Genomic DNA, 21,397 nt, shown 5'->3' with positions numbered 1-21,397 from the left:
TCTACATATATACCACAGTAATAAATACAATGCCAATTACAAATAGTATAAAAATAAATAGTGTCCAACAAAACATGACCTGGTTTCAGCTCCAACCACCCTCCCTGATGGGCTTCCCCTGCCTACAGAAGAAATTATTTGACTTACCGGTATCTATGTACAAAGACTCCTTTAAATATGGCATTCATCATATTTTCTATTTCATCTTGATTTTCTTGAAGCTAAAAGTACAAACACAACACTTAATAAAAAGATTTTGTTGGTGGACACATGTTCCAAAAGTACAAAAAATGTTTTGGTTTTTTTTTTGGGGGGGGGGGGGGGTGCACCTATAACATTGCTTCTCACTCAGACAAAGTTTACTGTCATACAAATATGTCCTGGCAGTTCCATTCAATTTTGCTTTTCAAATGTAGCCACTGAAAAAATGTATCTTGTATACTGAAAATGCTTGACTGAAAAACTTCACACTTTGGGTGTAGCCTTTCAACCAGACCAAACTGATGGGAAAAAAACATACCTCTCTTTACTTTCTAAGAAATTTTGAAAGCATCATTTTAATTTTTAAACTAAATCCTTAATTACATAAAATTTGAAGTAATTCATTTTGTGTCTGCGAAAAGGGAGTTAGCAAAGTTAGATGAATAATTCAGTGCCAGTGTGTTAGTTAAATATTACCCATGCCCGGAAATGCACTGACAGCTAACCATACTGTTACCCATTTACCTCTTTCCTCTTCTGCAGCAAAAGTTCCAGCCTATCATTTGCTCGCTTTCCAATCATTTTATTTCGCTCCGCTTCATACTGCCTCTGTGTATTGTCCATGTTAATGCTAAGGTTTAACGCCACATTCACCAATGCTGTCATCAACTTCATAGCTATTTTTTAAGAAAGAAGAATCAGAAGCAAAGAACAACAATTTTAGGTCATTTTAAGCTAAGTTCAAACCTACTATTCACATGAAAAAAAAAAAAGACAAAGGTCAGGCAGCTGCCACAACTATACTCAGAATTCTCTATTCTGCCATACAACTAATAACACATCCTTTGACAGATGTGGCCTTTAAAAACTGACCTTCTTTACAATGAAGTCTACTCTGTAAGAAAAACTGAAAGTCTAGGTTCCAGGTTTTGCCCTTCTTTTAAAAAAAATTCATTTAACACATACTATGAGAAAAAGCATTACAGTGGATAGAGAGCCAACCCCAAAACGAGTTGGAGGGCTTAACTCTATACTCTGACCCATAATGGCTGAGTGACCCTGGGCAAGTCACATTTACAGAATCCTATAGTAAGGTTCTAAAGTTGCAGATCTGCATTGGCAGAGCATCTTACTAGGTGCTCTCTATACTAAGGAAATCACAGGTCAGTCATTACACTGCTTACTCCAACCACACTAACAAAAAAAGTGCGTGAGTGTACAGTGTGTATCTGTATTTTCAAAAAAAATCTCAGCAGGTACTATGCTCCATTAAATAATCAAATAAAAGCTGAAGCTGAGGGGTGAGAAAAAAAAGTTTCCAGATCAACAGGTCCAAATGAAATAATGAAATTTATACAAATCACCAAAAAAAGTGATTTGACTAATACTCATGCAGCCTTTCTTTAACTGGAGTTTTAATGACAAGCTTTCACCCTATTCTTCTCAGGAAGATTTGTTTTTTCTTTTAAACAGAACTTTATTCTCAGAAACATTTTAAAGAATATCACTTGAAGAGCAAAGTAATATGTAATAAAGGAGATCAAATCATCTGGTGCCATATTTGGTGAACTCTAGTCTCTTGTAAGATCTGACCCATGTGCAAACACAACAAAATGCCTACTTTTATGATGAAGAAAGGAGGTTCATTATCAAAGACACATAAAGGCTAGATTTCCTCATCAAAGTAGCTTAAAATAAAAGATACTTCATAAGACAGCAAAAGAAATGTGCTTAAACTTGAGTATCAAAAAATTATGACATTAAACTGATTAATTTATTTAAAGTTGTTGATATTAAAAAGCTGTAAGAACTTTAGACTATATATAGCTTTAGAATGGAATTAATGACTTGTGGCCTACAAAAATCTATTAGATAAGAGCACAATATTTTCTTTACAATTTATACATTTTATTTGTTCAAATAAAGGGCACTATAAATAAAACTTTAAGGAAAAAGAATAGATTAAGAGAACTTTAAATTTCTGAACAAAAAAAGTGTGCAATAGCCAAAGTTAAGGGATTTAATTCTTAAACAAATTAGAATATGAATAATCAACTGTGGAACATTGAGCATTTTCTACTTCACCAAACATAATTATGGGAGTCAAAAGATATTTACTAAAACATCACTGAACTAGAATCGAGATAAATGAGTTGAAATAAACTTAACTAAAAAAAATCAGATAATTCAAGTTATATAGTATTTTGGATAAGGTTATATAATCTATCACCCTTCTATATTTAATAAAAAACAAATGTGTTCACATGGCAGTAGAAAATTATTCTATGATGTTTTTAAAAGAGGGAGGGGAATCTACATCCCTCCCAAAAATAGTTCTAGGACTAAACTTTAGAAGGTATTAAGACTCGTGTATTAATCTTACTTGACATGTTCATTTTAGTCAAAGTTGATACACACAAGTTGTTAGAAATATGTGAAACAATGAGGCAGTAACTAGTACTATAAATCCCGCTAAGATCAAAGGGTACTATGTAAGGAGTTTTCCAATGCTGCAACAGATAAGGCTCTAAGGAGAGAATTAAGCTTTGTTCTCTCTACTTGGTTCCTTCTTCATATCACACTCTAGCCTGTGCTCTGGTCCCTGGCCATTTATATAAAAGCTAAGCTTAAAAAACAGTACCATCATTATAAATGGGTACCCAATAAGGAAATCAAGGGTTCTCACAAACTATAACCTGCCATCCCACTCAGCCATTTAGTATATGTCAGCCCAAGGGCCAGTAACCTGCATAGTAGAAGAGGCCTTCTAGTGATGACAAGATTCTAAACAAAATTAACCTGATTAACTAGCCAGTTTATGCATTGTTGAACCATTTATCTTACCTTCTGAAGCTGCACAAAGGAAAGAATTGGAAATGCTAACCTGCCAATGTGCTGGTATGTCGAAATGCCCTGACTTGAGAGTCAGACAATCCTGTAAGCAGTGAAATGACTGTATCCATCATGTACTCATCATATATGATACTATATTGACATTGCCTCACTAATACACCAATGAATTCACAAAAACTGGATTTGAATTTCTTCCACTGAGGACCAGCCATGGTGAGTGGATAATCTCCACTATCCTAAAATAAAATTTTAAAACATCAACTTCTTTGCAAATATTGACAGAGAAAAATGTTACATGTGCAATGAACACTAATAAAGATACACCTTACCTTCTTATTGCACTGAAACCAAAGCAAGGAATATTAGGGGAAGTAAAGGATTGTGAGAAGGAAGGTCTTTTTACCTTGGAAACAGTTCTAGCTTTCAAATACGAGTACTCAAAAGGAGAAGGTAAAAACTATCCAGCATTAATAAACCCAAGTGGCCATCATCTACTATTAACTCAAATACAGTACAGTAATTAAGCTTAAAATATCAGAATAAGCAAAAAAAAAAGTTAACTGTACAACTGACTAATATGACATACAATGGTAACATGAAATACAATTTTCTTCTCACATTACATTCACATAGTTCTCAGATTAAAATAAAAATAGTGTCTGTATCAACTGTCACCACCATGGAAGGAACTATAGAATTCTGTCCATATGGACTTTCACGATGTTCCTATCTAACCCACATCTGTGTGCCTGAAGAGTTTGTTTAACTGAAGAATAACACTTAGTAACTACACAACAGAAGTTCACAGTGTCATATACAATCCTCTTTTCTGTTCTTCTCTGAATAAAGAAATGATTGTCAAGTTCATAATAAAAAAAATGAAAAAAATTGACATTTCAGTCAAGGGAGTTTTGCTTTTTGCTATTCAATAGAATAGCATAACATTATAGCTTTCTCCAAAAGAATTTTGAGTTCAATCAAGCACTGCATTTTAAAAGCATAAAAAACAAAAACCACAACAGCAAAACTGACCACCACCAAATGCAAGAAAAGCACAATGGCTGCATATAATGGTAATAGCTAATTTAACAGTCAATTCCCTCTTTCCTCAGGATTTCATTACAAACAAAAGGAGTCTTCAATGATACATTAACATTAATTATTTGATTTTAGAACATGTACTGATATACATACTATGAAGAAAAACCTAAGGTGTGACCAACTCCATTTAAAATGTCAATAAGGAAAGATATTTTACACTAAGAAAAGGGCCAGTTGTGCATACAGTATTTTAAATGGAAAAAACTAGGAATGTGGCTCAGTAACTTCTACCTATAAAGTGGTATCCTCATCAGAATTGTTTTAAGGTATTTTAGAAAAAATTCTTAATCTTTGGTAACTGAATGTCCTAATGTTTCCCTTTTTTCAGAGTAACTATTATTTACATACTTTAATTCATCTATAATTTCATCAACTCATTATAAACAGTAGTTGATCTAATTTTTATTCAAGTTCAACTCTGATGTCCCTTCATGACACAGCATAACTATGAGGTTCTGCTGGCAATGCCAGCACAGTACAAGCTCTGCCAGGCTGACTAGAAGCACAGGGGTCAGCATTGCACTGAATGACCATTTACCAAGGACCAATCTTACCTAAGTTCAGAAAAGAATATCACTAGACTTATTATAAAGTAAACTATTTGATCACAGTGACTATTAAAGACATAATAAATGATTTCCAAGAGTAAATGGCATACACATAACAATGGAATCACAGGTCAAAGAAAAAATTAAAGTATTTAAACTTATATCAGGATTTCTCTTTTTAATTAACACATATAAAATCTAATATTAAAGATGAAATTAAAGTAAAAAACATTAGCTTTGATTATTTGTCAACTACTAGGTAACTGATTTGGAAATATTGACTTGCTCAGGTATTTCAAACTTTTTGCCTGACTAGCTTTTAGATGTTTTTATTAGATCCATCTCCAGAAACTAGGCAAACGAATCTCAAAATCAGTTGTATCCTCTCCTTAGAAAGCAAAGCCAATGTCTCTGGAGAAGATAAAACGAAGAACTACCTAAGGTGGTTTTACAGCTATTTGTGAGTTTCTTTTTTGATCTAATAATACCAAATGAGGGAATTGTTGAAGGTTGCCGGCCAGTTCTCAAATTCTACTTAGCTGTTTGTATCCCTGAATATATCTAAATGGAAATTTCACAGAAGAATACCATGACAAAAGTGTTGAACCATAAAGATCAAATTCTTACTACTTTAATAACAAGTATGTCTTCACAATTAAGCTAAAATAACCATTTTAAAACTGAATTATAAAATTAATTTACTGAACAAAAATGTTAGCTTTTATTCTTCCTTCTGACGAACAAAGCCCAAATTTTGACCATAAAAAGGTACTATAATTTAATATTTTTTCCAAAGAGACTGATGTTGGCAAAAAGCATGTATTTAATGGGCAAATTTAATGGTTATTAGTGGTTCAATTTATGCATTTAATTTAAAGGTCAGCTTTCCTCAAATAATTAGAAAATTGGAATATTTGAATAAACTATTAGACTAAATATAGGCCATACCTGAAAACTAAATGTCTTTAAAAGTAAAAACAAAACCAACAACAAAACTATGGTTTTTCAAAGGAGAGATACTTCAATTTATATAGGATTCTTTTGCACTTAAATTTTTCGGTACTTTGTTCTCTTCATTTTAACAATAAAACCTAAGAAGAAACAGGTACCCCAGCGTGTAACATACAATCCTACAAAACCATAAACTTATCTTGCATTGGGAATTTGATTTAACAATGATTAAACCAAGAACATCTGACCATTCAATTCAGAAACAAAACAATTAATAGTTACAAATGACATTCTCAAAACATTTAAGTTACCTCATCGAATTCCTCTGTCATCTTTCGAATTATTTCAGAGTTCTGCATGTGCCTAAACATTTCAGCTGTGACAACTCCTACAATTTGATTTGTAAAAAATGAGAGTTTAGCAGGGGATATACTAAAATAGAACACTTACGAATCTGGAACTATCAACAGGCATATAACCAATAGATAATTCTATATCAATCACAACACGCAAGCCTAGAATTAGAGCAAAGACCAAAGTTCTGAATAAAAAGTAAGCCAGGTATAGAGGAATACTTCTGGCAACCTCAACAATCTGGACCATAGTCTGAATACAAGAAAAAAATGTTAAAAGGCCTCTTTAAAATAAATAACTTTTAGAAGTCTCTAATCACTAGACAAGCAGTCAAAGCATGTAAACAAACAGTATTCAAAAGAACTGTAACTGATTAACAATATGAAAGAAATGTTCCAAATCCATAATGATAAAAGAAATATAATGACAAAAAGGTTCCATATACACCAACATATTTATAGCAGTAGTTTTTGTGGTAGCAAAGGATTGAAAACAAAGAAGATGCCAAAAGACTTAGAAGAGATTAATAAACTATGGTGCATGAATGGATTATTACTATGATTTAAGAAATGACAAAAACATTGACTACAGAGAAGTAAAGTCAAGACTTACATGAATTGATACAAAGTGGAGTAACTGGAACCAGAAAAACACCAGAAACACAGAATACAACAAAGTAAAATGGAAAGGACAACATCAACGAAATAATTGAAACTGAGGAAGATGTCAGGTCCAAAGCTTGGCCTGAAACAAGAGCTATCAGAAGTGGTACCTTCCCTTATTTCTTTGCATTTCTTCCCTTTTTTATCTTTTATTATAAGAAAAGGCATCTACAGAAAGGTTAGGGGAAGTAAGTAGTGGGAAATGTAGATGAAGCAATATTTAAAAATTATTTTAAAATAAAAGGCCTCAGAGGTGAAAAAAGGACCCATCATAAACAGCCTACTGTCTTTGTTCCTCAGGAAAAATTTTTTAAGGCACAAGGACAAAGGCACAGACTTAGAAGTATGAGGAAAACTAGCAATGTGTTATCTAACTTTCCTGGTACAAAGTTAAATTCTGAAGACAGTAAAGGGATTAGGTGGCTGCAAGAAACTGGAACACAGAAAAAGAGGAAAATTACAGCAAGGGCATAGATAAAAGTAGTAGAAGAGACACCAACCAAAAAACATCCTGGGGCAGTCAGCGCAGGGGCAAAATTCACCAAAACATCTCAATGGCCCCAGGTTACATCACTGTAACCAAAATATGCAAGAATTTAACAAGATGCTAGTTTAACAATTCAAAGGAAGCTTCATTAAGCACCTTAAGTAGTTACTCAGTGTAAGAAGTTGCTGGAACTGGGAAACAAAGAGAGATTAAAAGAGAAACTAGTTCTCAAGGAGCTTAAAATACAAGAGCAGAGCTGGAGACAACCCCAACACAAATAACTAAAATACAAGAGTGTGATAACTGCTAAAGGATTGACCTAGAAAAATCCGAGGATCACTTTCAGCTCCTCTCTTTTCTTGTGGGGGATGGGGGGGGTGAAGAGAATAAAGTAAAGGAGAGGTTAAGCAGATAAAGGATTTTTGTTCAGGGAAGACCTCCTTGAGGAGGTAGTACCTTCTAGAGTATACCTTCCTCCCTTTCTTCTACGCCCAACAAAAGGAGATTTTCTTTTTTGAGGCAGTGTAGATAAAATAAAGGCAGGAAAAGGTAGGTTGTAGCCAGATTGAATACAATAGTGTCTCACCTGATTTTCCCTCACAATAAATAGCCTCTCTAAAACTGTTAAATTTGCCCCTCCTCTCACTCCTTTTACAGGTATATCACCACTTTAGTTGTTCCACTTAATAGTGTGATGTGTGGAATAGAAAACATACATATTTGTCTTACCTTTACAGCCTGAACACTGAATAAAGAAGTTGATGAGATCAAGAAGCGAAATATCCCGGTCATGTTTATATGACTCTATCCAATCATCCACTACAGACTGGAGGAGAAAAAATAGAAAATAGAATTATCATTGACTTTCACATGTGCTAAAAAGGGGGATAATGTTACTATTCTGAAGATCTAGTTATATGACTATCCAATCAACCAATACAGACTGAAGGACAAAATGGGAAATAGAATTGTCACTGACTTTTCACATGTGATAAAAAGGGGGGGGAGGATACTATTACTCTAAAGCTAAGACACAGTATCCAACCTGAAAATATTTTCATATAACATTTTTAACAATAAAAGACAGAATCCAATTTGGTGGATGGGATACTCAAAAACACAAAATGAAAAGAACATTCCTATTTTCTCTGCAATAAAAGAAAGCCTAAAACAAAGTCAAATTCTAGGAGAGAAACCACATTCTTCCCTAAAATACTAAATTTTATTCATAATGTAAGAAAACATTAAAAGCTAACATTTTCATTTATGTTTTCTAAAGCACAGAAACAAACAGTATTTCAAGGCAATTTTGTTTGTATTTTAGATCTAAAGTTGTTTCTTGAAGACACGAGACAGTTTGATTGCCAATATGGTAATGGATTTAGGAGTTAGAAATTTAGTTACATGTATATAAATTGTATGAGTTTCATTTAGCTAATCACACTTTCAACTATTTATTAATGGAAATAAATTTCAACCTGGGCCCTTTGCCTGGAAACTCTTCCACAAAAATGACCCATTCTGTGACCATGGGGCAAGGAACTGCCATCATTTCCTATCTCTAAAACTAAAGGTTTGGAGGCTGGATCTCTAAGGGTTCACTTCTAACATTCTAAAATCACAATTTAATTTATTAAATAAGTTAGTAATTATTGCATTGGTCTTAGTATAAAGCACTGGTGAATATAGGTCATACAAAACCTCTAAAAGGAGATCATATGGAAGTGTCTGTCTGTCTCTCACACATACTCACACACACACACCAGCACAGTGCTTAGTTAACCAAAAAAAAAAAGCCCATCCATTATAAGTTCATATTTATACAAGCCTGATTTGGGAGGGGAATACATCCTATATTCAGATTAATATACATTATCTCACTTAGCCAAGAATTCTATACAAGTAAATTATTTCAAAATTATCTGTATAAAGAAATGTGAGTCTATTTTTTTGACAAAAATAAAAAGAAATCACTTTCTTATAAAAGAACCATATGACTGTATCTTGCTGTTTTCTAGAATAGTTTCTTGCCCATCCTATCAATTATTTTTAAAAATAGGACCAGAGGATTGTAGAGATCATCTAGTCCAGCCACCTCATTTTCACAAATAAGGAATTTGAGCCTTTGCAGAAATAACCCCAGAACACACAGCTAATAATCAGCAAAGTTAAGATTGAAGTACAGGTCTATTTCCTTTCCCTGGCCTCCTTCCCTTTAAATTCTGTTGCTTCAAAAAAGAGATGACTAAGACACACAATTGTAATAACCAGGAACTTCTTCCTGCAATGAACATAAAAGCTTAAAACTTATTTTTTAAAACTAGGGAAGAAATTTTAAATAGTACCTGCATAGCACTCTTGCCCATTTTGACAACTTCAAACAACATCATGTTTTCCACTCCATTCTGTTGATGATGCCCATTCATTCGATTTGGACCAGAAGGTTTTCCTCCTCCATTTCCACCCTTCCCCTTCTCTCCAGGACCTTTTTTGCCTTTTTTACAAGTCTGTTAAAATAAAAGATATTTTAAAAAGAATTTGTACAGTTCAAGTATGCTTAAATAAAATTTTTCATTAATACACTTATTTGGACTTAAAGAGAACCTCCCCCCAAAAAACAAATATTACAAGATTGTGTTACTGAGCCCAGTAATTTTATGATCTGAAGCCATTTTGTTATTTCTCCAGGAGGGAGAAGCTGGACTCCTGGTCATTCATAAAACAAAGTACACTAAGTCCTGTCAATTTTACCTTCTCAAGATCTCTCATACATGCCCTTTTTCCTCCTCTTATAATGCCACCACCCTAGATCAGGCCTGGATTATTGCAAGAGCCTCAGGCTGGCCTCCCTTCCTCAAACCTCTCCCCTTTCCAGTCCCATATTCCACTCAGCTATCAAAGTGATCTTCTAACCATGTTGCTCTCTTATTGAATACACTTCAATGGGAGACTCCCTATTACCTCCAGGATCAAATAGAGAATGCTGTCTGGCTTTTAAAGTATTTCATAACCTGGTTCCTTCCTACTTTTTCAGTCTTCTTACACCCCCTTCCTTCACCCCACTCAAGTAAACTGATCCAGTGCACTTAACACTCCATTTTCACTGGCTTTTACCCATACCTTAAATTCTTATTCCTTCTTTATCTCTGCCTTCTAGCTTCAATTTATCCCGTATATATTTTCTCTGTACATAGTAGTTTGCATGTTATCTCCACCATTAGACAAGTGAGGCCCTTGAGAATAGGGACTGTCTTTTGCCTTTCTTTGTATCCCAACCCTTTGGCACAAAGCCTGGTGAATAAGAAGCACGGGAGAAATTCTATTGTTGCTACAGGTCGTATGTCTTATGACCTGTAAGTAGGTAGAGGACCATACTAGTCCTCTACTTACTGTTCCATATGTCTGAGTAAAAATGAAACCAATCTCTTCAGCACTGCTCTCACAGATACATAATCCCATATAAACCGAACAAAAATTTTTAAAGATATCAAAATTAGGATCAATGATCACTTCTCTTGGTTCTATCCCTGTTTCATTAAAAGCCCAGCAGAAAAGACCACTAATTTGTCTTAATGACCATAAATCTACTTTCTACTCACATTTATGTTAATTTAAATAATATACATTTAGCTAAGTTTTTTGTTGTTGTTTCAGGGGATTTCAGGACCTGTGATTTTAATGAGTATAATAAGGTAATTAATTCCCTCTACCAAAGCAACTTCTTAGAGAGTTGCCTGGGGCACTGAGACATTAAGTGACTTGCCCAGGGTCACAGAGCCAGCATACATTCCAGACTGAGGCCAGGTCTTCCAAACACTAACACTTCCTAACACTTCCTTCATCCACTATGTCATGTTATGTAAGATTGTTTCCAGGTATTTCTATCAAAAACACAATAAAGTCTTAAAATACTGAACCTCTTGGATACTTAACTTCTTGCTTCCTAAAAAAGTTATCTTGTTATTTAGTTCCATAAATTATTTTACAAAATTGAGGGGGCAGCTAGGTGGCACAGTGGATAGAGCTCTGGCCTTGGAGTCAGGAGGACCTGAGTTCAAATTCGGCCTCAGACACTAGACACTTACTAGCTGTGTGACCCTGGGCAAGTAACTTAACCCCGACTGCCTCACTAAAAAGCAAATTAAATAAATAAAGCTATCTTCAATAAACTATGCTCAAAAAAGGTTTTCATCTTCATTAATCTGACTCTGATATGTCTTCATGATATTAGGTCACCAATCTATTTTGCCTTTTATAATTAAGGTCAGAAAGGGACAATATTCAAAAATATTAAATTTGGAATACACACACACAAAATCAATCTATACATAGTCGAGATTCATGGTTTCATTTTCTGTTCTTTTTATAAGGAAGTGTTCATGTTTACGGATATTTATCAAGTCTACAAAAAGAAAAAATTAAGATTACTGCAATAGTCTAGTTATGTAGGTTGATATACAACTCCATCTTAAAATTATCAGTTAATACAAACCCACTGTTTCAGATCTCTTATATATCAAAAGTTTTAATGTAGATTTTTAAATTTAAAGTTTGAAAAGTGTTAACATCCATTTAAGCCAATAGTTGAGGAAAACCTTCAATTCTAAGCCTCCTCTTACAAATCTTTGGCAGCCATATCCTAAAAGGCCACAAGGGGAGGCTCTTATATCCCTTTTTTCTTTTGAGTGAGATCACAAAGGATGATCAAAACAAAATAAAATTCAAGATCATGGCAAGGAAAGAAAAAACCAAGAAAATTTATCACAGAAAAATTTAAAGTTATATAGCCAATAATCCACAGAAAATCTAGAGGCTATTTAGAAATCTGACAGTGAAGCCCAGCATTAGCTATAGAAAATCATATAACAAACCTCTCCTCCCAAAAGACTGCTAACAAAGTTAATATAAATAAGGGCCTTTGAGTAAAAGGTAGATCACAGCCAACATCCACTAGGACCTGCATCTCCTATTAATGTAGAGGAGGAAAAAGGTCAAATTGATCACCATCATAGCAGATCTTTTAGATCTGAGGTGGGGTTTGAAGAATTATGCTGATTTTTTCTTGTTCCTCTGTCTACCCTGTTTACCTACTCCTCTCCTTCCTAAACTAACCAAAATATGAAACCAGGGTATCAGAAACCTTGAGAGAAATTAGTCATGCATTTTGGAAAAGCATTGATTTTTTTTAAAGTTAAAAATCACCCTACGCACAGTACTTTCTCCACTCCAACAGAGTATTTTAAGCTTTACCTGATGAATGAGGGACATTAGGAAGCGACTTGTAATGAGCTAATGATAAGTTTCCAAGTTTTGAGGCTTCCATTGACACTGTCTTATATTCTCTTTCCCTTCATAGATTATCACGCTAGCGCAAAGCCCGCTCACTTAGACCACTGACCCTAACAGCTTCCTCAACTGGTGCTCTTCCTCTCAGCCTCTCTCCTCTACTATCCTTCTTCCACACAACCATCAATGTGATTTTCTTAAGTCATAGTTTAACAAGTTACTCCCTGCTCAAATAGCATCAGTGATTCCCCACTGACAATAGGTTAAAAAAAATACAAATTCCTTACCTAGCCCAGCCTAAGGCACTCTACAGTCTGGCTCCCAACAATCTTTCCACTCTTATTTTAATCCTACTCACCTTCACGTCAAATCGGTCTAACTGATCCTGGCACAGGAGAGGCACTCTCCTCCTGGTATCAGCTAAGTTCCCATTTCAGAAAACCTTCTCTCATTCTACACAACTCAAATCATTGTTATCTTTCTCTTCAATTTTCCTTATTGTTTATTTTTTTCTGTACACATTGTATCCCTGAACCACCACCTTCCCACAATGGAATGTAAGCTCCTAGAAGGCAGAAGCTGTTTCATTTATCTTTGTATCAGCAGCACACAGGTCCCTGGCCATAGTAACAGACCATAAACGATGTAGCTGTAGATGTAAATTCATTCATTTATTAATAATTACCTTCTGTACTTTACTCTCAAGCCAGCTGAATGCTACAAAAAGAAATCTTGTATGAGGTTAACCTGAAGTGAACCTCACACCACTGCACATTTGCCTTTACTTATCAACAGCAAACCTTTTCCTCTAACTACCAACTCCACCTACTTCCTCCCTAATCCCTTTCTCTCAGATGACCTATCTTCTCACTTTGCCAAGGATAGAGGTCATCCATTCTCAGCTGTGAGCTCTCCTCCAAAGATTTTACACTTTATTCATTTGCTCCAGGGTCCCTACTTGAGGCAGCTTTCCTCTTTGCCAAAACTAACCCCTCAACTTCCTGCACCTGCCTCATCAATCTAAGCTTCAATTGATATATATCTCACTGCTAAACTATCTGAGTCATTTAAGACAGTTCACATCTCCATACCAACCACTTATTTCTTCAACCAATTTCAAATACGGCTTGCAAGGCCATCTTCTACTTGGGGTGGAGAATAGGGAAACATGCTCTGTCCATATTCCTCCTATTAGTTCTTGCTTTTTCTGCAGTCTTCAACTGAGATCCACCTTCATTACTACTCAGATATATTACCTAACAGGTCTCCCTCCTTCCATCCCTCCACTCTCCAATCCATCTTTCACCTAACTGCCAAAATAACCTCCTAATGACTGTCATTACCCTGCAACTATCAATTCCCTATAGGATTAATCTAACTCAATTCCATAACCCAAACCATACTCCAAAAAGAACACTCTACAATACTGGCCTTTGAATTAAGACTCCCAAGCTAGCACATTTGAAGTCTTTACAACTATAAGCTTAAAGCCTCTTCTCTGCAACTTCTACCTAGTGCTCATAGTTCTGCACTCTCAAACAAAAAAAATCAAGTCTAATGCAAAATATGATATTAAGTGTTATCTTATTAGATTTTGCCCAACACTCAAGCCTATCTAGAACTTTTGTTATCTTGCAATCCAGCTTTTAGTAATCTCTATCAAATTTATTAAGTTACATGTAAATTTGATAAATATGCCATCTATGCCTATATACAAGCTACTGATAAAAAATTATTAATAGTACAGTCACTGACCATGGTCTCTACTAGAGGCTACTCAAGTTGACACTGATTATTTTTAAGTTTTAAATTTCATTTGTTTAATATGCATTTTTGCACCCCACCTCCATCTCTTGCCCTCCCTCCCACAAATGGTTGAAGAACCTTGGGAAAAAAATGTGCTTAATCAAGCAAAAAAAAAATTCTCATATTAGCCATGTCCCAAAAAAATGTGTCTAGGTCACCACATTAATGTCGATATAAGTAATATGCTTCACCATCCATCCTCTAGAATCATGTCTTGCCAGTTTACTCTGATCAGAGTTCAAGTTTTTCAAAGTTATTTTTCTTTATAATGTTGTTATCGCAGAAACTCTTCTTCTGGTTCTGCTCACTTCATACAGTCTGCATCAGTTTATATGAATCTTCCCAGGTTTCTCTAAAACCATTTCATCATGTCTTATGAACTATGATTTGTCTTTGGGTCTGGTCATTCAGTTTTGAATTCATCTAAATGTAGTATCTTCAAATACATATACCTCAATCTTCTCCATGAGGAGGGAAAGAGGCTTAAAATGTAAGGCATCTGAAGCCTACCATAATTTCTGATTTACAATTTCAGCTAAACTGGGATACTTATTGATAACAATAGCTAGCTTTATATCGGATGGAGATGTTATTCTTATTCCCATTTTGCATAGTAGGAAATTTACACTGTGAGAAGTACAAGTGACTTGCCCAGGATCACACAGATGGTATAAGAAGCAAAATTCCAACTTGCTGAACTATTCATCATGCCATCTAGCTAGCTGCCTCATAACAGCTGCTCCTCAGGACTATATCTGCCTCAGATAGTTAGCCATGACTGGAAGCCACATGCTCCTCAACCTCGCCTTTCTGAAACCTTCAGTTAAACTCAAAGGTCCTTGGAGACAAGCGTATCTTCCAGGTAAATGTAGATTTGGTGTGATAAAAAGCTTAGCAATATCTAGTACTATCCAAGAATAAAATAGACTGTCTCAGGAAGTATTGATTTCTCTATCATTAGTGGTCTTCAAGCACGTTTCCAGTTATGGGTTTATCTCAGTGACTACTGAGGTCAATTCAAACACTGAAATCCATCAACACCTCCAGGAGTACTTTCCCCCAAAAATCAAAAAGTTTTGCTGGCAAATAATTGAAAAGCTGCAGAGAGGCAGATTATAGCTAGATACAAGAATTCCTAACTATTCCAACTATTAGAACTGCTCAAAAGGCAGGTGGGACAGCATAGGTAGATAGTGTCACTTCAGGTCTTCAAGTGAAGGCAGGTTGAAGACCTCTTGCCTTAGATGCACTACTCCTATTTAGTTATAGGTTATATATTAGATGACCTTTGAGTCTTGACTGGATAGTTACCAAAAAAAAAAAAAAAAAAAACACTAAAAATTTTTTAAAGGACTAGATAGAACATGCAAGACTGGATTATATACCAGACCAGTATTGCAGAGAAATAACGATGTCAAAAACAGGAAGAGGGGTAGGGGTAAAGGGAATAAACTCAATTTTGGACAGCGTTCTAGCAATCTTCAAGCAAAATACTTCTTGCTTAGTCTCTACTTCCATGTATCTTTCTCACCAAACCTGAATCCTAATAAGAAAACAATCAGAAACAATGAAAGTAATTCTCAACTCACAATTCAGTGAAGGAAACATAATGAGCTCTAGTTAATTTAGTTCAACCAAGTATTCTCCTTTGTAAAGGTGGAGGGAGAAGGCAAAGAGTCCACCAATGTGGAATACTGCATATATTGTCAGATTTTTCCATGTATCCATTGGTTTTATGGAATTTTCTTCTTGTTTTCTTTCTTAAAAAAAATTATTTGTTATAAAGGATGGCATTCTGGGAGAGGACTAAAAATAAATGAACAGTTCCTGCTTTCAAGAAGCTTATATGGTGGGAGATTGAGGGGAGAAGTTTGAAAGCGGGAGGAGAAAAAGAGTGTGCAAAATGTATATAGATACTGAAATGTGTCACAGAGCTCTGATAATCACTAATCCATTGAAGCGCCCTATTAGTACCAGTATAGCCCCACACATACATACACACAAACTCTTTGAAAGAAAAAAAAATACACACACACACACACACACACACACACACACACGGGAGTATGTAAACAAAGAAATAAGTGTACACTGAATATATACATTTACAGGCCATGCATATTCAAATGTTATACAAACCAGACTGAAGGGGGAGAAATTTATTGTTGTTATTCAGTCATGTCTGACTTTTTGTGACCCCATTTGGGGTTTTCTTGGCAAAGATACTGGAGTGGTTTGCCATTTCTTTCTCCAACTCATTTTACAAATGAGGAAACTGAGACCAACAGAGTTAAGTGACTTCACACAGTTAGTAAGTATGATCCAGATCTGAACTCAGGAAAAAGAGTCTTTCTAATTCGAGGCCCTGCAAGGAGCCACCTAGCTGCCCTAAGGAGAAAGGGGGGGATCGAAGGCCCATCCAGAATAAATTGTTAAAACTATTACCTAGGTCTTTATTAGGTGAAGTCTCTAATCTACTTGAGGAGAGAATCAAGTTTCAATAGATCAAACTTGAAGTTTTATAGTCTTTGTATACACAACATTGTGGATTTGATTTAAATAAAAATACCTTAAAGCATTTTTCATTTGACAGAATCTTTACAACCAAGAGAGATGTTTGTATTTTAGATAACCGCCAAAGTTTATTCAAATTATTTTAGAATACTGAATGATTTGCAAAAATATTTGCATAAAGTTTCTGATAAAAGTCTGAAGTGAAATCTATTGAGGGAGAAGCCAGGCATAACAAGAAATTACTGTGATGAAGAAAAAGATATCAATAAAATTAAGTCACATTCCAACAGACAAGTGGCCAGACAATATGAACATATTATTGAAAAGAAGAAATACCAACTATCACCAACCATCTGAAAATTGTTCAATATCACTAATCATCAGGAGTACAAATTGAAATAACTGGAGGGTAACCACCTTCCAAGACAAAAAATGTCCAAGTTAGTGGGGCTATAAAATGTCTGCTGGTGGAACTATTCTTTCAACCACTTTGAAAAACAATTATTTCCAGAATTGATAATAACTCACCCACATCCTCTTGTTCTGTGTGAGCTTATTTTTGGGGGGGAAGAAATAAAGGTGCCCATGCTTTCTTAGCCAGTAGTAACCTTCCATAAAGACCCATCCAGAACCTGGGAGCTATTTTTGCTTACTTTATGATTAACCATGAAACACTTAGATCATCTCCTACTCCTCAATCTACATAAGTGACCTCTTCTTTCCTCCCAAACACTAATTATTATTAATATTATGCTGCAGCCTGCAGAGTCACCAAAAGGTCACCTAAACTTGTGATCCCATGCCTCATAGTCATATAGCCTCACCAGATCAAAAAATGTACATTAAAAGTAAGGAATGAATAGTTATATGGTAAGGATTTAAGCCACAATGTTTTGGACAGTATTTTGATGGAAAAAAGCAGTGAATTCTGAAGTCCGCATTCAATCTTCATCCCAATTTTACTTCCTCTCAAGCAGTTTTTTAATGTAATAAAGCTGATAACAAATCCTTTGACAATTAAACTCTTAAAGTAAGTGGAGGGGGGATAGTGTTTTAAAAATGAAAAAAAAAATTTATAAATCTTGCTTTTGCTATACTGACAAAAGTTACTCACCCCACCTCACTTCCAAACTGGTCAATTTGAAGGTAAGGTCAACTATGTGATAAATTCATTGTCCCAGCCTCTCCCCTCTTTTTTTTCACCTTCAGTAGAGTTTGCTATACCACATTTAAAGGGCTTGATACTCTGTTGCTTTCTTTCTCCCACTCACCATTATGAAAAATAAGGAAGAAAATTTGTGAATGAAAAGACTTACATTCAAGTCCAAGGTATTCTCCTATTTGAGGGGAATGGAAACGGCATGAAGTAGATTGTAGAAGTATTATAATCTATTCTTTACAGGTAAAGAAACTGAGGCTTAGATAGGCTAAGTAATTAGCCCATGGTGACACAACTGATGAATATCAGAAGCAGAATTAAGACCACAGCTTCCCTGGATCCAAAGCCATCACTCTAACACACTACTGTAACCTTAAGGCAAGAACACATCACATTTCTAGGCCTTAGAGTTTGTTCATTTTTAAGATCAGTGACTGGACTAGTTTACTTATAACAACAAACAGTTCTAGTTCCTACTGCCTAGTTGATACCTCTGCGTTCTAGCTAATTAACGGAGTTGGTAAGTGAGTGGAGAAACAGGAAAGAAAAGCAAAAAAGGAATCTACCTAAAATTGGCAAAACAATAAGGTTGCTCATAAGAGATCATCACACTCCCAAGAAAGGAAGGAGTGTTTGAAAGGACTTGATCTTTACTGACAGGTTCCTTTAGGACTTGAAGTCTAACCTAAACCAAAACCCTACCTCACTTGCCTATGACAGGAATTACAGAAGAATGCATCTGCCACAAGTAACATTATTTTGGTTATTTTGTATTTTCATATCATAAATCCTAACATTCTAAAATCTTCCTATGATTTAGGGGGAAAATATTAGGAGGAAATGTCATCAATTATAACTGCTATAACACCCTATTTATAGACTCCCCCCCCAAAAAAAGGAAACTGCAAATCAGAAGATAAAGGTGATGCTGAATATTAACATCTCCTAGATAGTTTCCTTCAAGAGTATAATAGAAAAGTTTAATATAAAACAGACTATCCCATGATCCCCACACCTACCCACCTCCAAGCCTTAGCCAGTATGTGCCAAATCTGAAGCCAGCACACTCCCAATGTTTTAAAAAAAAACTGACTAAACTGCATTCCCTTTGACACAGAAATCCTTGGGAATACTCATATATATCCAAAAAGTACAAAACAGGCCAAAATACTCATAGCAACAGTATGAGGCAACAAAACGGGCCTCCATTATTTGGACAATGGCTGAAAAAGAACATACTATATGAATGTAAACTGTAGAACACAAGAAGTAGAATCAAAAGAATATACACAATGACTACAATATGTGGTTGGATATGGTCACTGTATCAGACATATTTACAATAATTGTTTCTTTGCCAAAAGGAAAACGACTGGGAGAGAAAGGGAAAGTAGAAATTACTGCAATATAAAGAGAAAAGACAACAATAAAATAAATTTTGTTAAAGAAAAATAGCTCTGAGAAAATGATTGGCTTATTTAAGACTTATCCAGCTAAGTTCGACTGTTTAGAGAGTATCTGAAGATTAAACCAGGTCAGGAAGGCAACAAAGCCAACTAGAAACGGCTAAGATCAAATTTCAATCAGCAAAAATAGGAAAAGTAGCAAATTTGGACTATTTAACTTTTGTATTAGTCAAAGAAGAGTATTTAAAGTCAAGACCAAGTATATACTGATCAAGTATATATATACTCAAGAAATCTGTGCTGGAGGCAATTCAATTTAAATGGACACAATACATCTCAAAGAAGGGGTGACTGAAAAAGAATGGGGGAAAAAAATCACAGCCAAAGCTTAGGAAGGGACAGGAGGCAAATAACTACCTAACCATATGTCTTTCTCATTTCTATAAAATCTTTATGAGACAGGCATGTGTATGCATACAGGATGGAAACATAAGAGAAGAGACCAGCTTTTGGAGACAATTTTCTATAGAGGATATCATCATGGTTATACAACTGATTGAAGTACACAGATTATCTGTGTAAGCTTTCCCCAGCTGTCTCAGAGAATGGTTAGGAGATAGAATCTCAAGAGTAAAGCCTGAAACCAATGTGAACAGTGGAAAAACTTACCCAGTGGCAGATGTCCAGCTCTCCTAAACCACAACAGTGAAATCCACAGTAAAGTGAAAGAAAATGGTCTAACAATCCACAATGAAGAAATAATGTATAAAACATATTCTGACCAAACTATAAAACTAGCCAATCAGCTTGAGGAATTAGTCTATGAATATGTATCTAAGATAGCAGTAACAAATAAACAAAAAGCAGGAACTAGAATAGAACAGGAAAGAGGAGACAGGGCTGAAATATACTTGGGAAAATGAACAGTGTTTTCAAGGATCCCAAACTGTTTGCTCTTGTAAAAGTTCACCAGGTTCTCCATGACCCAGACCTGTACAATTTCTGACGACAATGTCAGATCAGACATGATGTCATTCCACCATTCCTTCTCTCCTCTCCCTCACCTTTCACACCACCCCTGCTTTAGCCTCACTTTTCTCCTCTTATAGTCATAATCAGAATAACTATATATGATCCACTATTCTTGAATCCCTTGTTCCCTTATCTTATCGCCACTTATGTATAGCCACACTACGACCCTGGGTGTTCCCACCATTTTTATTATCTGCTCATACTGCTTAACACTGCTTCTGAACAAAGTTACAAAATCATACTGGATTCCCAACAAAGTCATGTTACCTAATCTCAAATGGACTCTCAGTGCTGACCAAGAATTCCCTAAATGATTTTCTTTAGCACTCTTCAAACCAGTTATTTCAAACTACCTTATTTCTTCAAATCACCCTACACCAACCCCTCAATCTCTACAGAGGTTATAAAAAGATACTACTTTTTTCCTGGCATTGTATGGAGACTTTTTAGCCCCGGAGCTAGTAAAAGAGTTCAAATCCTACTTCAGAACCTGATCAAGTGGCTTAACATTGTCTCAACACTGTCTCAGCCTCAGTGTTCTCATCCCTAAACTAGAATAACAGATCCTACCTAACTGGGTTGTTTGAAGTTCAAATTTGTTAAGTGCTTTTCAAAGCACTCTATAAAGGTGACCTATTATAATTATTCTCTCCTATTTCACACCTAAAAACCCCATTGTCATCTATTATTTCCCCTAGACAAACAGGTGGTCCTTCTTAGCCAAGGCCAACTTTTTTGTGTGTGTGTGAGGCAATCAGGGTTAAGTGCCTTGCCCAGGTCAAACAGCTAGTAAGTGTCTGAGGCCAGATTTGACCTAGGGTCTTCCTGAGTCCAAGGCCGGAACTCTATCCACTGTACTACCTAGTTGCCCCAACAAGGCCAATTATTCTAAATCTGCCCTATATCACATCTCTTCTAGGAGCTTGACCATTTACTAATTCCTTACAAAAACCAAAATATTCTATTTTTTTCCTATCTACTGGCTACTTGCCTGTTGCTTATATACATGTGTCCAGATCTCCTTTCATCAGTCCACA

General features: G+C 35.4%; 1 protein-coding gene across 4 annotated transcripts in view; it reads right to left on the bottom strand.

Moving 5' to 3' along the window:
* STAG2 (stromal antigen 2) overlaps positions 1-21,397 on the bottom strand; it is a 122,872-nt gene that overhangs the window by 46,995 nt on the left and 54,480 nt on the right. For all 4 annotated transcript variants that reach the window (XM_027838506.1, XM_027838483.1, XM_027838492.1 and 1 more), the window contains exons 4-9: positions 9,503-9,664; positions 7,887-7,983; positions 5,966-6,042; positions 3,086-3,290; positions 727-878; positions 148-221 (exon numbers count right to left, since the gene is read on the bottom strand). In XM_027838506.1, coding sequence (XP_027694307.1) covers positions 148-221; positions 727-878; positions 3,086-3,290; positions 5,966-6,042; positions 7,887-7,983; positions 9,503-9,664 — 767 coding nt within the window. The remainder of the gene's footprint in view (positions 1-147; positions 222-726; positions 879-3,085; positions 3,291-5,965; positions 6,043-7,886; positions 7,984-9,502; positions 9,665-21,397) is intronic.

This window comes from Vombatus ursinus, unplaced genomic scaffold, assembly GCF_900497805.2.
Source record: "Vombatus ursinus unplaced genomic scaffold, bare-nosed wombat genome assembly UNPS02004596.1, whole genome shotgun sequence".
Taxonomy (NCBI): Eukaryota; Metazoa; Chordata; class Mammalia; order Diprotodontia; family Vombatidae; genus Vombatus; species Vombatus ursinus.
The sequence above is the reverse complement of the archived record's forward strand: the minus strand, read 5'-3'. Positions and strand labels throughout refer to the sequence as shown.